Genomic DNA, 18,998 nt, shown 5'->3' with positions numbered 1-18,998 from the left:
GGGCTGGACGTGGCACTTAAGTGCCATGGTCTAGTTGACAGGGGGCTGACCCGTCATAGCTTGGGCTCGATATTATCAGAGGTGTTTTCCATCCTAATTTTTCCTGGGAATTATGGGATTTATGTGCAGCCGGGGCGGAGGAGCCGGACTGGAGCACCGCCACCCCGCACCGTATTTACAACTATCGAGCGCACCACGTTACCGTAAATACCCACGTGGGCACGCCCACCAGGCGACACTACCGTATTTACCGCCACTAACCCGCCACGGCATTTCAAGGACGTGGAGCCCAACACGTGCTCCCGTATTTACCACAGCAAAGCCGTAATGCCCCGAGAGAGGCGCATGCGCCGTGCGGCGGCGGGGGCGGGAGCGCGGCCGCGACCTGGTGGGGTGAGGAGAGGAGAGGAGAGGAGGAGCGGCCGGTCCCGCCTCCTCCTGCTCCTCCTGCCCGCGGCTCCCGGCGCGGCCGGTGCCGCCTCCTCTTGCCCGCGGTTCCCGGTGGCGCCGAGGCCTGTCCCGGCGCTGACTCCGCGGGCCCCGGGGTGTCGCGGAGCGATGGCGCAGCGGAGGGCGGCGGAGCGCGGGCCTTGCCAGGCGGCGGCGGAGAGCGCCAGGCACCAGCGGCAGCTTCTGGAAGGTGCCGGGGCTCGGGGCGGCGGGAGCGGCAGTGACCTCGCCCTGACAGCGGGGTGATCGCCCGCGCGGGACGGGGCTGGGCCCCGGGGCGGCTCTCGGTGCCCGTCGGTGCCCGGCACCGGCCCCGTCCCGCGCGGGCGCCAGGGCGGGCGGGCGCGGCCCCTCACAGTGCGTGTGCGGTCAGGCGGCTCCGCCCCGCGGGTGCTGAAATGGGGCACCAACCCCTTCCCTCCTTCCCCGCATGAGGGAACACGCGTGGGTTTGTGTGCGTGTGCGTGTTATTCCACTACCGGCACGGCCGAAGTACAGAAAGTGGAGGAGGCAGAAAGCACAGTTGAGTGCCTTTTCCCTTTTTTGCCCTCTAGTTGCTTATTTATTTGTCTATCTGCCTCTTTATTTATTATGCTCCTTGAAGAAGGTGTTGTCAGAATAACCACGGTCGCAGTGCATTGGAACAGGCTGCCCAGATGGGCTGTGGAGTCTCCCTTGCTGGAGATACTCCAGAAACATCTGGACGAAACGCTATGCCCTATGCTCTGGGATGACCCTGCTCGAGCAGGGAGGTTGGACCAGCTGAACCACTGTGGCCCCTTCTAGCCTGACCCATTCTGTGGTTATACCTGCCTCGTCGATGCTGCCTTTGGCCTCGGCTGACCCGGCACACGCTTGTGGGATCCCACTGATCCAGCGCACACCTGCGGGGTTGTGCTGACCTCAAACCTAAAAACCTTAAGGTTTTTTGCCAGCTCACCCAGCCGGCTCCGTGGGTTTCGTCATCCTTTCTCTGCATTTCACAACCGTAAGGTGTCAGCGTGACCCGTTTGGCTGTTGGCATTATGGTCGTGCCAGTGGCATCTGCGAGGGGAAACACAGCCTTGGCTCTCTGTGTGCTCTTCGGGTGACCCTCAGTGCGAAGCTGTACAAGCCTCAAACTGCCCGAGGAGGGAGTGGTGTAATACACGCACACATACACACCCCAGTGTGGATGCTGAGGGTTCTTACTGATTATTTCAGTTTAAAATTCTTCATGTGTATAACTGCATTTGTGTTAGTGTATTGCACATATGCGGTCACTTTAATAAAACTAAAGTAAAGAAGAGGCCTAAAATGGAATTGTGTCACTTATTGTACTCCCATTGCTTCCTTCACACAAGAATTTTAAAGCTAATAGAAACTTACATAGACATATCCAAGAGAAGTCCTTCTCTGTGAGTGTCAAATATGTGTAATTCCAGAGTCTAGGAATTGTAATCTTTATATTGCAGCCTGGTGTGTGTGTATATTTACATATGACTAGTACATATGATGAGTGCATCCCCTAACAGGGTAGTGGCTGTGCCTCGTAGCCTTTCATTGGAGGGGCAAAACAACCCCAAATCCATTAATGAGCAGGTTGCAAAGTTGTGTTGTACATACTGAAAGTTTAACTTCAAGTTAAATAATTAATTATACTGGCAGAAGATTTCTGGCAAAAAGGAAAAGATACATACAGCTTATGTTGTTTTGCTCTGTTTTTCTCTTTAGGAATTTATTTATTAATTGATGCTTAATTTACTATGGATCATAGAAGTTGACTGGATGTTTGCCAGTGTAAGGGCTTCAAATTTGTGTGAAACTTTTCAGGGAATATGAGCTATGTATGATACTGAAAACATTGGTGAGAAGATTATGCCCACAGAGGGCTTACTTTTAATATTCCCTTAAAGCGTAAGTTTGAAATCTATTGCAAGATATGAGGGATTGCTTTTTGTTGTTTTATTTTGGTAGTGTTGTAGTTTTTTCTGACTTTTTTTGTTTAATTTCAGGGAAAGCTCTCGCAGAAGGTGGATCGGCTCGGACATCACTTCTTATTTTGGTCTCCATCTTCTTATCAGCTGCTTTCCTTATGTTCCTGGTATATAAAAATTTCCCACAGCTTAGTGAGTAAGTATGTCAGGAAATAAAAATTTCTTAATTAATTTGCTTTTCAGTATCAAATAGTAGAGGAACCTGCATGGTGTTAAGTAATTTTTACTTGCATGGGTTAATGATAGACATAACCTAAAATAAATTTGAGTTTATAACCTAGAATGTCAGGATACAGAGCTTTATACTGACACACTGAGCAGTAGGATCTGTGTAAAGAGAGTTGTTCTTGATTTGGGGTTCTGTTGCACAGCTGAGATACCATGTTTCGAAGTGGTATTTCCCCTGTCACTGACTGTTCTTAACCTTCTTCAGCTGAGAGCCAGGACATGCTTGGTTAGGGCTGAGTTCACTTTAAAATTCCTTGTGCACTGGTGAAACTGGAGGCTCTGACCAAAGGGGAAATCCTTCTTCCTTCTTAGCTGAGCTTCATGTTCTCTTTCTCTTTTTGTGGCATCTGATGTTTGTGTTGGAAAGGTAGGCAGGCTGACAGGATGGAAGCCTATCTGACAACGTCCTTTTTCCTTTCAGTAGTTAATTTTCTGTCTGATTAAGTTGCTCAACCAGTTCAGTTTGCAACAGCCCAATCCCTGAGTGTGATATGGGGGGAGTGAAGACTCTCAACTGTGCTGCCCAGGGTTGCACCAGGTTAAGGTGTGACATGAGATTTTGTCCTGAAAGCTTTATTTGTTTGTGAGGTGAAGTTCTGCCTCTCTTTCTCACTTCAGGTGTTATGACCCCAGTGTAGAGGCAGCTGTATTTGGTTTTGGTTGAAATGTTGAGTGCTTTCAGTTGCCAAAAGTCCTAGAAAAGAAGCAGATGATTGTACTGAATAAAAGAAAGGGTTGCAAATATCTAAAATTGGGGATTTTCTAATACAAACCACACTGTAAAGATCAAGTGTTCATGTGAGAATGTTATCACAACAATAATAATGGTTTGCTTGCTGAGGCTGTAGTTTAGTGATGTAGTGTATCTAATTATATCTATATTAGTAAGTAATTGTACTATGTTGTCTGATTATATTTCCATCATTCCTGCTTTTTTTTCTCTCCAGAGAAGAAAGAGAATGTATAAAGGTTCCTAGAGATATGGATGATGCAAAGGCCTTGGGAAAAGTCCTGTCCAAATACAAGGACACGTTTTACGTTCAAGTGTTAGTGGCTTATTTTGCCACATACGTTTTGTATCCTTTTCCTGACATAAAGGGCAGTTTTGAGGTAACCAGACTTCTCTAAAAGAATAAAAATACAAATTTATAAATTCTTGGTCATGGGTGAAAAAGTTTAACATACCTAGGAATGTTTATGAATAGACACAAATATTTTAAAATCTTTGAAATTTACAATATTTCTTGGATGTTTCAGTATGTTTTCAGGACTGTAAGAAAGGATTATGCAGAAAGAAGTTGATGCATGCATATAAATGCTGTTGGGGATGCAGCTTCACCTTTACTGTGTCTGTTATGGACAACACTTTATCTGTGGTATTAGGCTTGGTCTCACTTCAGTGCTATGGTAACTATACATTGCAAACTGAATTTTGTGTTAGAAAATGCTGTGATTCTAGAGGGAAAGTGAGATTACTGCTGAGACATTCAAAAGTGCCATATAATGGTAATTTACAGAATATTTAACAGCATTTCTGAAGGGGAGTGTTTTGAGCCATCTTTAATCTCTGCAGTGTCTATGTTCAAAAAACCAAATCTCTGTTTCCTTTTAGAGGGAGCTGTATTTCTGAAGTGGTTTCTGTCCAGGGGACAGAAAGGCTACGTGTGTTCTGTGTGAACTTCTTTATCCTGAGTGCAGAATATATTAATTAATCATTAAACACACTCCAGTAACTAAAGGTTAATAGCTTAAAAGCTAAGAGATTTGTTTTACAGTTTTAATGCAAGTGACTTTCGTAACTCAGAAAAGTCGGCATTGAATGTGCCATCAATGATTATCCTTTATCTCATTCTTTTAAAGTGTATTTCACAAAAATTATGTTTAGGAAGAAAATGAAAATGTTAGATTATGTATTAACGAGAAGTAGAATAGAATTGGCTGTTTATTGAGCTATTACAGCAGCTGATGTGACAGCATTCACTGTCTCAGCAGTAGACTGTGATCCACTGACAGGTGTGTTACAGTTATCTTCGAACCTTGACACTTGCTTAGTTAAAGCTGTCCTGGTTGTAATGGACTTGGGAAGATTTTTTGACTTCTTAATATTTTGGTCAATTCAACTCATAAAATTGTGTACAGATTTCTTTTGCTTTATAACTTTTCTGTCCTATGTGGGCAATTTATCTCAGTCTCAACTATGATAGCCTTAAGCTCACCAACCTCTTTGTTTATGCTGCAGAAACTTAATTGTTTGCCTTCTTGCAAATTTCTGACTGACACTGGTGATCATGTACCATAATTAATGATTACACAATGTCTAGTTGTAAGGAAGTAGTAGCTGCCTTCCCACATTTCAGTCTTCTATGAAACTTGTAGTTACTGGCTTGGACAGTCCTGTGAACTTTTCAGACGGTATCTGAAACCTCTTACCTGTCGTCAACAATGTAAAGTCAGAAGTATGTGTTTCTTGGAAGTCACAATAAATCCCCAGTGTCAATTGTAGCACAGATGGAGAGAAAAATGCGGTCAGCTTTCATTTAGTGACTTATTTTTTGTATATATAATGAATCTACTTGTTGTTGCTCTATGCTTGAGCTTTTTGTCCTACTCCACAAACGTATTTTGAAGTAAGGTTCTTGAGAGGCTGTGCCTATTGATGCTTTTTCAAATTGTAACATGCATCTTGTGTGCTTAGAAAATTAAAAGTGTGTAGCTTTTTAAAAATGTGTTTTTCCTTGACTGAGATGCATCCAGCTTGCAAACATTTGCTATTCCTGGGTCTATATTTCTCAGTATCCTGTCAGGGTTTCTTTATCCCTTTCCGTTGGCCTTATTTCTTGTTTGTTTGGTAAGTATGGAAAAAAGCTTCCATCTTTGGATCACAGCCAAGCAGCTGAGCAGCTTCCTGTTGGAAATGATCAGTCTGAGTGAAAAAGGGACGTGCTTCAGTTTCTGATGAACAAATGAGTTCTTATTTACTTTTGCTGTGAGAACAGTGTTACCCACAAAATTCAATGTAGCATTGGGTGATGATCCAAAAACTGATCTATTTCTCCAAGTGTTCTTAGTAACGAAGGCATTTGGGTGTGAATCAGCCAGAGTTTCCTTGACTTTAAATTTGTTTAGCATCTACCAGAACCCAGTTGTGATTCTGGAACACCATTACTGTGGATTTATTATCACACTGTGATATGTTTTATTATCTGTCTTTTAAATGGCTTAAATATGCAAGAAGCTTAATATAAGATGTGAAATACATGTTATTGACAACCTTCAAAAAAAGTCATGTACAAAAGGTGCGGTTGTAATGAGTCTCAGTATTGAGAATGAGATGATTCAGTAGCTAGGGAGGACCATGTTGCTACATTTTCAAGTTTATATCTCTCTAATGCCCTTGTGCCCCTTATTTGCAAAGCTTTTACTGTTCAAAACCCTAAAACAAGAGAAGCGCTCAGTGTTAACTGGTAAGTAATCAGTGTTGTCTACTTTGAATGTCAGGATTGACCTCAATGCCTTGGAAATGAAGGAGCTGTCTTTGGTCAGCAGCGTTCTTAGGGCGTGTTACACTGAGTGAGGCAGGGCTGCATTCAATCAGGCTGGAGCCCCCCTCGTGTACTTAATAGGGATAAAAGGCTGAAGTTAATTAATGTTTCCACTTACTGTGTTGTGTTTTTTTTTTTCAGTGCTCAGGACTTGGAGCTTCATTTTGCTATTTGCTTTCATACCTAGTGGGACGCCCTGTTGTATACAGATATTTAACAGAAAAAGCAGTAAAATGGTCAGAACAGGTAAGTTTTCTAGAGATGCTGGAGTTGTTACAAAATGTGCAGTGGACTAGTGTGGACATGTAGGATGTCTTGTACACATATATCTAGTTAGAAAGAGGGAATTCTGATTCCTCTGCAACACCGTGTAGTTACCTTCTCCATGTGTTTTTAAACAGTGGGAAGTATTCCTGATTTTACGGTATTTCCCATGAGAAAATTGTTCTTGCTTAGGAAGAGTTTGCAACCGAACATCGCCTGGTTTAGTTTGTGTCAATAGGAAACCTCTTCAGTTTCAGGTAATGTCAAGTAACTGTTCTACCCATCTGGACTAAGGAAAGCTGGGCTTGTATTTTTGTAGGGGAGGAAAACCTGCAGCTGGATGTCTGATTGCAAAACCTTAATTTGACGATGTTATTGTAGTTGGAGCGTTTAGAAACTTTCTCTACAGTATCTGGTAATATTAGTTTCAGCAAGCCTTAGTTGTGAGAGTAAGCTAAAGGTTTTGAAATACAAAAATATAGTGTGATTTGTACTTGACCTTTTGCCTCTTTCTTTGATATTCTGAAACATGTGCTAACAAATTCTTTTTTTTTCTCTCAAATACAAAGCACAACTTACTACTGCACTCTGTTCAGGATTTTTTAAATCACAATAAAATACTCTAAACTTGTTCCTCATTAGATAAGATGTGGAGCTATGTCTAGCACAATTGACCTCATTAAATAATGTAATAGTATTTTGACTGTTGACCCAAGGAAATCTTAATGTTGCAGAATTACAAATCAAGATTATATTACAGCATAATCTTGAGTGTACTCTGAGTAGCAAATGGTTCCTGTTTCTATTAGTAGAAGTGAATATGTGACTTTAAATTACACAAGCAGCTCATATCTCAGTGTTTCCAGGTTAATTGGACTGTATCATGCTTGCATATTGAGGGCTAAGCCATTTTATATGCAGCATTAATCAATATTTAAGTATTTGTCCTTCACTGAGATTTAAAAACCCCACAGTGTTATTACTAAATAAGAGCAGGGCTCCTGATTTTGGTGTTGCAGTTAAACTAAATTTAGCTAAAGCTGAAAAGATGTTGTGACTGGGGTAAGTTGCTATGTGGTACTTCAGACAGAATTTAGTCAGACTAGGTTTGATTTCATTTATTTGGGGCCAGATGACCATGTTTAGGCTTAAGCTTCAGTCTGCCAGGATAGGCCAAAGTGGATGCTTTGCTATCCCAGTAACTTGGTTTGCAGTTACCCTTGTTGGAAAGGGCTACCTTGTTGCAGCACTTGTGTAAGAGGCAGGGCTAGACCTGAGAATGTAATTAACACTGTGAATGGAGTTGGATTGTTGTCCTTGTTCTTGGGCAAACATTAATGCCAGGTGTTCTAAGGTATGGGGAGACAGGTTTTGTAACTGTGCTGGCAGGAGCCACCTGGTGGGGCTCAGAGCCGTGGCCTGGGTGAGTTTCCAGTGAGGGATATTGCTGTGTTTCAGGTTTGATTGTGAGTTAGGACACAATGGGTTGAGGAACAAACCTCATTGCTAGTTCCTGCAGAAGTTTTAGGAATGGAATTACCTCTGGCTGTGTTGCTTGGGCTACAGTTGGCAGAGGGTGCTCTGCTGAGGTTGGGTAAGGCGCTGCTGCCCCTGATGACTTGCTGCTTGAGTTGGCTGATTCAGATGGGCCACTGTGCTCTGCCATGGACAGGTATTTCCAGACTGATTCTAGTGCTATTTACAGGTGATTCACTGGTGACTCTTCCCCATGTCATGCACTGTTTAACTGATTTTTATATTTGCAACTTGTAAATGTCTACAAAAGATAGGACCTCCCCAACAAACCTGTAGTGTTGAAATTGTGTATTTTCAAGGCAGGGATTTTTTTTTAGTAATTTTTTATTGTTATTTTTCTTTGGCAGGTTGAACGACACAGAGAACACCTCATTAACTACATAATATTTTTGAGAATAACACCTTTTCTTCCCAATTGGTTTATCAATATAACATCTCCTGTAATCAACGTGCCATTGAAAGTGTTTTTCATTGGTACTTTCCTAGGTAAGAGTTGTGGCTTGTGAGCCGCAGTTTGGGGTGACTGGAAGAAGGGGTATGATTTGCCTGTATGTGTTATTCAGCTGAGATCTCTCCTACCAGACAGCTGAAAGATGCCACAAGAATGTTGATTCTGTACTTAGTTCTATGTGTGGAATTTATGGCATCAAAAGATTCTAGTAGTCAGGACTGTTCTGATGTCCTGGATGAGAGGTAATGAGCCCAGGCTTAATTACTTGCTTAAGAAAACATATGTTATGTGAACACTTACTAATAACTTTGTTCTGCTCTATGACTATAATACTTGTGAACTATTACATATTCCTATTTGGAGCTCAGCATAATTGTGTGAGAATGTATGTGACTAATCTGAAGCATTATTGCTCAAAACATGTCTTCTGAGAAGTGGATTAATAATTTAATTAATGTAGTGCTAGACACTTGAGGTTTTTTCAATTGACATATTTTTGCAAACACTTTTTAATCTGGTTAGGAAACAATCCATATTTTGCTTTTATGAGCTTAAATAAAATCACTTTGTAAACAGACAACTTGCAATCTGCAAAGTCTAAAGAGTAGAGATTATTTGCTTAGTTTTCTGTGTTTAAACTTGTGTTGAAAATATTAAGAATGGTGTAAACCCAGTTCCTTTGATAAGGGTTTTTTTTTCTTTGAAAAACAGCTCTCTTTAAAAAGATAAAAAAGTACAAGGCAACAAAATCTCAAACATTTGGTGTTAAAAGTTGGATGACTAATTTATGGGGGTTTTTTCCCACCCTAACAAGCTGCTTTCTCATCCTTTCCCTGCTGTAGGTGTGGCACCACCGTCTTTTGTAGCCATTAAGGCAGGAACAACGCTGTACCAGCTTACAACAGCAGGGGAAGCTGTTTCCTGGAACTCTGTTTTTGTTCTCATGATTCTAGCCATCCTCTCCATCCTACCAGCTCTCTTCCAGAAGAAACTGAAACAGAAGTTTGAATAAGGATCAAACTGGACCAGAATCTCCCATACTTCATCTCAGGATCAGCACTTCTGATATTTGTATATTTGCTTTTCTATTGGATCTTAAGCAATTAAAGGAGAGGCTTGTAATTGATAAGAATGTCTTTAAATGAACACATGGCCTTAAACTGAAGGAACTGTGTTCAGAAATGTACTGCAGTTTTGTAACAAAAACATCAGTGTTTTACTTCAAGAGGAGGTGCGTGTGTCTCTCAGAGTGAGGGAAGTGGAAACATAGATGTGTTTTGCTCTAATTAGATGCAGAGCAAAAATTGTAATGTGGTGATGCTTTCTAACACTTGCAGGAAAAACTCCTTAATTACTCAGTTCAGCTTTGTAACATTCACTGTAGGCTTGCATGTGATCTGGTCTGAGAGCATTTCTCACTAACAATATTTCCCTTCTTTTGCCTTTGGGAGTTTCAAGATAATATAAGAACGGTGCTCAATCAGAAACAAAGGTTCTTTGCAGTACTTTAACTACAATGTTATTCTCATCCTGTTTGTTTACCTATTTATTACTGCTGTGTGGAATTAAATACTTGAACCTATATCTGCTTTACTAACTGGATTAACGAAGGCGAAGTGTTGCATCATTCCCTCTTGTCCTCTGTTAAGTTTTATTCTGGGAGAGGATATAGGAAGGGAGAGGGCAGCTTAGAATTTTTATCTTGGCTGCCCAATGATTTTTGAGTTCTAATTTTAATTTTTTTAATGTTGATTATTTTGCCAATATTTCACTTGCATAGATTTATCCTGCCAATTTAAGAAAGTGATCAGATGGCTTAAGCAATGTAATATTACTATTTCTCAAGCAATATGTAAAGAGTATAAAATTCCTCATTGCAGCTCAATTAACTAGAAGAAATGTCAGGTACACAAATTGGTGCAGTTCCTATTAAATGGCTGATTCCAAATAATGTTCAAAGCACCACGTAACAGCGGGCTCTTGAGTCGGTGTATATAAAAATGAAAGGAGGCTTCCATTGTCTGCTAAGTCAGTAGCTGGCAATGGGGAACCACCTCTGATTCACCTTCAGTAGAAATATGTGTATTCTCTCAGTAAGGTATATGATACCTCTCCCCGTGCTTCCAGCTGTTGTAGTTTGTTGTATTGTCAGTGGAATCCCATAAAACGAGGCCCTGACCCGGGAGGAGCTGTTGATGCCCCTGCAATGTCTTGCTGAAATGGGAGTCAACACAGCATATGGTCCGTGCCTGGGTTTATTTGTCTGTATCCTCATCTTAACTCAATGATCATATCATGGATCTTTGAGGTACAAGAGAACAGTTCCATAAATGTGATAATGTGAAAGGTACTGGTACCTTTAAAGGGTTTATTCATTTTATAATATAATGTTAATGGACTCATTTCATCACAGTGTTACCTGTAAATATATAGTAAATATTATTGATACACTATTTGTCTTTTATTTAAATCTGGGCTGCACAGTAAATGGTGTTTTTTACATAAGGATTTCATATCAGATCTGTTTGCAAATTCATTATAAGATTATTCAGCTTCAGCAATTATTTTGTTATTTAGAATTTTTCTCTAAAAGTGTACTTTGGCATTTAAAACTGAACAGTGATTATGTTTATTGCTGCTGTTCTAATCTGCAGAGCTCCTCTACCCAAGGGATTCATTCCATAGTAAACATGTGTGAATTTAGCTGTGTGAACAAATGTTCTCTGGACTACAGAGTGTGAGGCTGCTGTAATTTACAGCCTACTTTTCTGCATAGTTACTTTTTCATGCAGATGAACTCTCAGAATAAATTACCTACTACTTACTGTCCAGTGGCTTTTGTCTAAATTTCTGGTCAATAACAGATGCTGTTGTAAAATCCCTTCTCTGCTGTGTAAAGCCAATGTTTTGGTGGAGCCTTGACACTAAAGAAGGAACTGAGCTATGTTTCAATCTAACTGTGCTATCACTTGACTTTTTCACTGAGTTCTGTTTCACTGTGTAGATGGGATCAGGCTTTGTTACTCAAAACCTGCATTTCAGCCATAAGACTGGATTCCCATCACAATGACTAAAAGCCTTAAGACCTTAAAAAGGTTGAAAATAAGGTACTTTACTTTTTCAAAACCTTAGGTTTTTTTAACTTGTCCCTTCCGCGTTCTCTCCAGCTGCCAACAACCTGAGGTGGTTTTCTGCCCCTTGAAGACTTCTGAGGGTTGTGAAGAGTAAGGCAGGCCTTGTGAGAAAGGCAGAGAAAAGCACTGTGCTGTGGGATACTGGACTAGCCTACTCTTTCCTGTAGGGAATCCATCAAGTGATCCAAGAGATAGCCACAACATTTTGACAGAAAGACAGTGGCTACCATGAAACTTAGCAGGAAATCAGAAAGATGTAGCTTTGTTTTATAATTGCAAGGGATTTTGAGCTGTTATAGGTGATGTGTTTCTCTTTGGGAATTTTTTGTGATACCTGCATGACATCATTACTAAGTGTCTCTGGCCATTTGATAATAAAGCTATTATATAAAATATTATATAAAACTGTATTTTTTGAGTATAATGAAGCATGCTGAACTTTCCACTAAGTTTAATTTTTTATTGATCTGTTTAAAAGGGATGAGTTCTTCCTAAATGGTATTTTTAATGACTGTTTAAAAATTAAACTGACCTAATTGCACCTGTAAATGAGATTAATTTTGTTTCTCCCTTTATTTCAAAATAAGTATGTAAACTTGACTTCCTTTTCTCTCTCAAATTAATTTCCCACATACAGCAGTAATTTTCAAGAGGTTTTCTGGTTTGTTCTGGAAGGCAACTGAGTGTAACTTGTTTTATCTCCTCAAATAAAACTATTTGCATAATTTACTTTTTTTTCCCCACTAATCCCTGACGGAAGGCCCCTGTGCCAAACTTATTTCAGCTTCACTCACATTCCCTTAATATTCTGTCAAGTCCAGTTTATGAAATGCTTTTTTTGCCTTGTATTGAAAGTATGCTGAAAGGGCAAGTCAGAAGTAGAAGTTAAAACATGAGAAGTCTTTCTTTAAAAGGCTACTGAATGATGTTGTTATGCAAAATCAAAATGTGTTTTTTGATTTTAGGTAACTGAAGATTTTTGTGTGTTGTTCCTGAGAATTTTCATCATGTACAGTTTCTGCCCTAACCCAGTGTTATCACAGTAACTAAAATGCAGCAGGGATTGCTCTCCTTAAGGGATGGTGCCTGCCTCACTCTGCAGTTTACTCTGGATTAAGCTGAACAAGCAGCAGAATTGACTCAGCCAGGCACCTGATCAAGGACTCAAACACCCAGAAGCTCTGGAGATGCACTTTTAGTTATAAGGACTAACTGTAATAGAAGCTTTTGTGAGAGCTATTGATACGGGAGTGAAATTTATACCTCTGGTGTTTTCCACTGAAAATACATTAGAAAGGAACAAACCAGGATTTCTTTAGGTTGCTTAGTCATATTTTTATTTTCATCCTTTTAAATGGTAACTGTGATAACTGGGAGCAGTGGGAGCTGAAGCACTAAGAGTCACACCTTCTGGTCAAATTCCTCCATTCAAAATACAGCTTGGCACAGTGAGCACATCCTGTCCCAGGAATGCCTGTCCATTCCTTGGCACACACTACAGAGCCAGTGCCAGAAAGGAGATGTCAAACCATCTCTGAAATATTTAATGAACTATTTTTCATAATGTGGGACAATGACAATCTTTTGCAAGATGACAAAATAGGGGATGTGTGTTTTATCTCTCAGAAGGCTGGAATGATACAAGTCAAATTATAGAAAACTTCCCTTCTGTCATAAATAGTGTGAAGTAGTGAACCATGTACTTTAGTAGGAGAGTATTAAGAGGGAAATGAAAAAGTTTTTTCCTGGAAAGCAGGATCCAGAGTGAGTTTTGCAAAAATTACTTCAGCTATTTTTATGACCAGTTGATGTCTTTCAATAACAGACAGTTATGATTCTCAGCTGGTGGCTTTATAGCTCCAGGTCACCCAAACTGAAAGGAGTTACGGCCTTTGAATAATGGCAATTAATATAAATATAGTAACATACTCTAACTCCCCTTCCAGTTCTTAAAAATGCTTCACTTAGTGTAATAATTCAGGTTTCCTTGTTTTATAGCCCACAAGAAAGAATCTGGGTCTGGATTACAAGAGGTAAACCAGTGACTGGTGTATATACAAGAAGCCTCATAAAAGCTCCTTTTTCTAGATGGTCTTCCAAACACAAAGAATTCTGCTCATGTACAGCTGTAGGACTTCAATGATTTCTTTGTAGCCTTAAAAGGTTAGTAGGCTCTGGAGAGGAGTGGGAGTGCTGCAGTGGGAAATAGCTATTAAAAATCTGCCTTGGAATTAAGATCTAATGTTACAGTTATAACTCCTGATTTTTCTTTTACAACCTAGCCCTGAGCAGTTTTATCCAAAACCTGGAATTTGCAATACTCACTGTATTTGGAGGAATTCCATGTCATGAACAAGTATTCTAAGCAGATCACTAAATTATTCTTATGTTTGACTCTTTGTTCTGTGTTAAACTGATTTCTCACAACTGTGAGAATGACAAACTCCCTGTCAACCCTGAACTTGTGCAGAATTTAGTTTTCCAACTGGATCCCTGTAAGTCTATGGGGCCTGATGGGATTCATCTAAGAGTACTCAAAGAGCTGGCTGGTCATCATGAGACTTCTCAATGATTGCTGAATGGTCTTGGGAATCTGGAGAAGTCACAGTTTTCAAGAAAGGCAAGAAGGATGACCATGGAAGTGACAGACCTGTCATTCTTGCTTCAGTGCCTGGTAAAATTATGGAGAAGATTACTCTGGGAGTTACTGAAAAACACCTGAAAGACAATGCAGTCATCAGTCACAGCCAGCTCAGCTTCATGAGAAGAAAGTCCTGCTTATCCAATCTGATTTCCTTTTAGGACAAGGTAACCCTCCTAATAAGCAAGGGAAGCCAATTCATGTAATCTTTTTGGATTTCAGTAGAGTTTTTGATGGCTTGCAGCAAGCGTGGGTAGAGTCCTTCCCAAATCTTCATTCACGAAGCCTAGCCATGATGATGAGAGTTTTAGATACTGTGTCTTCCAGGATCCTTCTGGACAAAATGTCCAGTTCACAGCTGGATAAACACATCTCATGGTCAGTGAGCAATTGGCTCACGGGTTGAGCACAGAGGGTAACAGCAAAAGGGGTGACATCAGACTGGAGACCTGTCACCAGTGGGGTTCCTCAGGGCTCCATCCTGGCCCTGTGCTCTTCAGCATCTTCAGAAATGATTTGGATGCAGGACTGGAAGGGACACTAAACAAGTTTGCCAATGACACAAACCTGGGAGGAGCTGTTAACTCCCTAGAGGGCAGGGAGGCCCCACAGAGACACCTCAACAAATCAGAGAGATGGGGACTCACCAACCCTATGAAGTTCAACAAGGGTGAGTGCTGGATTCTGCAGCAGGGATGGGGCAACCCTGGATGTACAGACAGATTGGGAAAGAGGCTGGAAAGGAGCCCTGCTGAAAGGGACCTGGTGAGGTCTGGTTGTTGGCAAATTGAGTATCAGTCAGTAGTGTGGGCTCTGGGAACTGGGGAGAAGAGGGACAGTGCTGCATGGGAGTGTAAGAAGTGTTCAATGCCTTGAAGTGACAGTTCTGCTGTGCTTTGTTCCCTGCTGTGGGTGTCTGGTCTGCAGGCTGTATTCCAGAAGTCTGTTGCACTGATGCTGCTTACACAAAACGTGTAGTCAATACACAATTGCAGCCAGTTCCAAGTGTCTGGTTTTGAAGACTGGAGAGAATTGTTTTAATGGTAAGAATCACTGATTTGATGTTTTTTTTCTTAAGGAATCCAGGGTAAATAACCTACTCAGAGTCATTAGAAGATGCCTCCTACAATCAGAACCCTGACAAATGCAGTGATCTGTCTGTGCTTTAAACTCTGTTACCTTCCTAAGCTTAGCTCATCTTGGGAAACAGCTGCCCAGAAAAAAAGCAGATACCCTACTTCAGGCTTTTTCAATTCTCTGAATGAAACTGTAAGTTGCTGTTGTGGTTTCTTACTGCTTATTAAATAAACTCTTCCAATAATCATGACTGTGATTGCTGCAAAATAAATCTGATTTAATTAGTATGAGGAATAATCAAGAAATCTTTGCTTTAAGTTCTATCTTCGCTGTTTTAAAAAGACTTTTTTCTCTCTGACTTAAGGTTGCTTGAGCTTGAAAGTACCAGTCTTTGCCATTGAAAACAGCAGCTGATTCAACATTGATAGTCTTGCCAAAGACAATGAATCTTTTTAATCACTTCCTATTTACTAATATGTCTTTATGATTTTTCTGGCTAAAGAGTCATAGTTTCCACAGACTTCAACATTCCATGGATTTCTCTCAACATCATAAGAAAATACTTTGAAGAATTAATAATGTAGTCTACAGTGTTATTGCCTTACTCAAGGGCATCTAAGCCATTATTTCCTGACAGAATTGCCATGTTTTGGGTGTTTCCTGTGATGGGAACATTGCTCAAGAAGACTGACAGATAAGAGCTACTGGCCTTTGAATTAGATGTCACAGATGTTTGTGGTCACTAGGCCAGGGTATTTCAGAAATGAAATAAAAGGGAATGAAAAAGATACAATGGAAAACAGACAGTTATTGACAAAATGGGAGGAGAAAGCTCTGGGTGTTCTAGTGGAGGTGCTGGATGTACAGATTTAAGAGTCTGTAAGTTGGTTGGGAACAGAGACTTTGAGAAAGTATGAACTTTTCACAACAGAAGTTATATTGACTGTTACCTATCTTGATTAATTAACTGTTTGTTGGTTCTGGTTCATGTAATTCTGCCCTTTCTTGTAGCAACTCAAACCAAATCTGAATATCTTAGTCTGAGACTCTCCTTTTAAAAATGTATTTCTTTTCCCTTACCCTGTTGCATATCAAGGCACATGTGCATTTAAATATTGCTGATGAACAGTTTCTCTGGTAATCCTCTGCTTACTTAATGGCCCATCTAACTTTATCTGCTAAATATTCTAAATACATGATTATTGCTGGAACAGTTATGGTGCAAGTAAGAATATTTTTTATTTCCACATTTTACCCTTTATTTGACGAAAATGCCCCTGCCAACATCTGCGCTTTTCCCCTAGAGTTTCTTGCAAGGCCTTCTGAGACTCTCAGGCTCTGACTTGTTTGTAAGGGTTAAACTACAGTTCAGGCTTACTTAAAAAAAGTTTACCATGTGCTGAATACATTGTCCTTTTCCACACTGAAAGCAGATTGAGAAGTGAAATGTGCAAAAAAATGGCTAGAAAATGTAGCAGAGTAAGAGCAACCAGATTTAGCAAGTTCTGTTCTCTGTCTTCCACACACCACCAGGCAGACTCAACATAATGTAAATGTGCTTATTGTAGAGTTAACTTGAGCCTCTAATCATAGAATCATAGAACCATAGAATCGATTGGGTTGGAAAAGACCTCCGAGATCATCGAGTCCAACCCTTGGTCCAACTCTAGCCCATTTACTAGATCATGGCACCCAGCGCCACGTCCAATCTGTGTTTAAAAATCTCTAGGGATGGTGAATCCACCACCTCTCTGGGCAGCCCATTCCAATGCCTGATTACTCTCTCTGGAAAGAATTTTTTTCTGATCTCCAACTTCAATTTCCCCTGGCAGAGCTTAAGCCCGTGCCCCCTTGTCCTATTGCTGAGTGCCTGGGAGAAGAGACCAGCCCCCACCTGGCTAGAACTTCCCTTCAGGTAGTTATAGACAGTGATGAGGTCACCTCTGAGCCTCCTCTTCTCCAGACTAAACAACCCCAGCTCCCTCAGCCTCTCCCCATAGGACTTGTGCTCCAGTCCCTTCACCAGCCTTGTTGCTCTTCTCTGGACCCGCTCCAGCACCTCAATATCCTTTCTGAACTGAGGGGCCCAGAACTGAACACAGTACTCAAGGTGTGGCCTCACCAACGCAGAGTACAGGGGAAGGATCACTGGCCTGGGCCTGCTGGTCACGCTATTTTTGATACAGGACAGGATCCCATTGGCCTTCTTGGCCACCTGGGCACACTGTTGACTCATGTTGAGCTTCTTGACAATTAGTACTCCAAGGTCCCTTTCTGCCTGGCTGCTCTCCAGCCACTCTGTGCCCAGCCTGTAGTGCTGCAGGGGGTTGTTGTGGCCAAAGTGCAGGACCCGGCACTTGGCCTTGTTGAACTTCATCCCATTGGAATCAGCCCATTTCTCAAGTCTATCCAGATCCCTCTGCAGAGCCCTCCTGCCTTCCAGCAGGTCGACACTCCCTCCCAGCTTGGTGTCATCAGCAAATTTGCTGATGATGGACTCAATCCCCTCATCTAAATCATCAATAAAGATGTTAAACAGGACTGGACCCAACACAGACCCCTGGGGAACACCACTGGTGACTGGCCGCCTAATATTGCTCCTACCCTGCCATCTTTACTGAAATCTTTCCCTCAGGTTAACTAGTGCTTTAAAACTGAACTGTCAATCAAGTCTAAGCAACTTTTATTCATCAATAACCCATTCAGTCTTAATCAAGTGACCACTGACAGCATTGGTGTTTCTTACAATCATTCCTATTTCCCAGGAAGAAGGTAAAGCTCCCCCCAGCTCACTGGGCACAGTGGTGTAAGAGCTTAGTTCTTGCACTGCAAAGGGCTGTGAACGATTGACAGTGAAGTCTTGCATGTGCTGCTGTCTTTAGTGCCCACAGAGAACTTGGTGTGTCTTGGCAACAAAAACTCAAATTCATGAGGTTTCATAGACTTTGTAGCATATTAAGTTATATTGGTGTCTGATCAATTCAGCATTAGGGATGCAACCTTTGTTACTTGGGCAGCCCTAGGTCATAATCCTTGAGGACAGCAAAGTTTTAACTTCTCCTCTTATGAGTGCTACGAGATAGACAAGAATTCTGATGTAAACACCACAGATAAAGAACTGAGAGAGGAGAGGAAGGGGAACTACTTACAGATCTAATTTTAGGCTAATGAGGCCATCCCAGGTGCCTCCATGGTCAGTAGAAAGAGCACTCTCAAGACAGAGCATGTGTGCATGTTGCTAGTCCTTGAGCAGCTTGGTTTGAGAAGTTCTTCCTTTGGGTTATCTTCCTTTCCTTGGCTGGGTCAGAGTGGGGAAGGTTTTTCAGATGGCTATGGAAGTCCAGCTGTTAACAGAGATGTGTGTGATGTTAATCCAAACAGGAAAAAGAAAGGCCCCTTAAAACCAAACAACCCCAAAGCACTTCCATTGCATCCACCCTCTCTCCCCGTGACCTGGGCCATTTTGGAGCATGGCTGCTCCACAAAGCTGTGGAGTCACAACAGCCACTGGGGCCACAACCCTCAGGGGGAGGCAATGGGAAGCTGAGGGTGTGTACTGGTTTAAAGGTAAACTGGCAGGAGAAATGAACCCAACTCAAAAAGAGATTATAAGTTAGACCTACAATTTAATAAAAATACTACAATAAATATAATGCTACAAAGAGAAATTGGCTTTAACCCACAAAAACCAGAGGTATA

The 18,998-nt window shown here is 41.3% G+C and overlaps 1 protein-coding gene across 1 annotated transcript; it reads left to right on the top strand.

Annotated features, from left to right (window-relative positions):
- The first annotated feature begins 380 nt into the window (after nt 1-380).
- TMEM41B (transmembrane protein 41B) lies at nt 381-12,310 on the top strand. Its single transcript, XM_071558944.1, has 7 exons — nt 381-640; nt 2,445-2,562; nt 3,602-3,730; nt 5,409-5,502; nt 6,338-6,442; nt 8,344-8,482; nt 9,290-12,310. Exons 1-7 carry the CDS (start codon nt 559-561, stop codon nt 9,457-9,459), a joined length of 837 nt encoding a protein of 278 aa, XP_071415045.1. The 5' UTR covers nt 381-558; the 3' UTR covers nt 9,460-12,310.
- Nucleotides 12,311-18,998: the final 6,688 nt, after the last annotated feature.

This window comes from Pithys albifrons, chromosome 6, assembly GCF_047495875.1.
Source record: "Pithys albifrons albifrons isolate INPA30051 chromosome 6, PitAlb_v1, whole genome shotgun sequence".
In the NCBI taxonomy this organism is placed as follows: Eukaryota; Metazoa; Chordata; class Aves; order Passeriformes; family Thamnophilidae; genus Pithys; species Pithys albifrons.
Note: the sequence above shows the minus strand (reverse complement) of the source record. Positions and strands in the feature narration are given on the sequence as shown.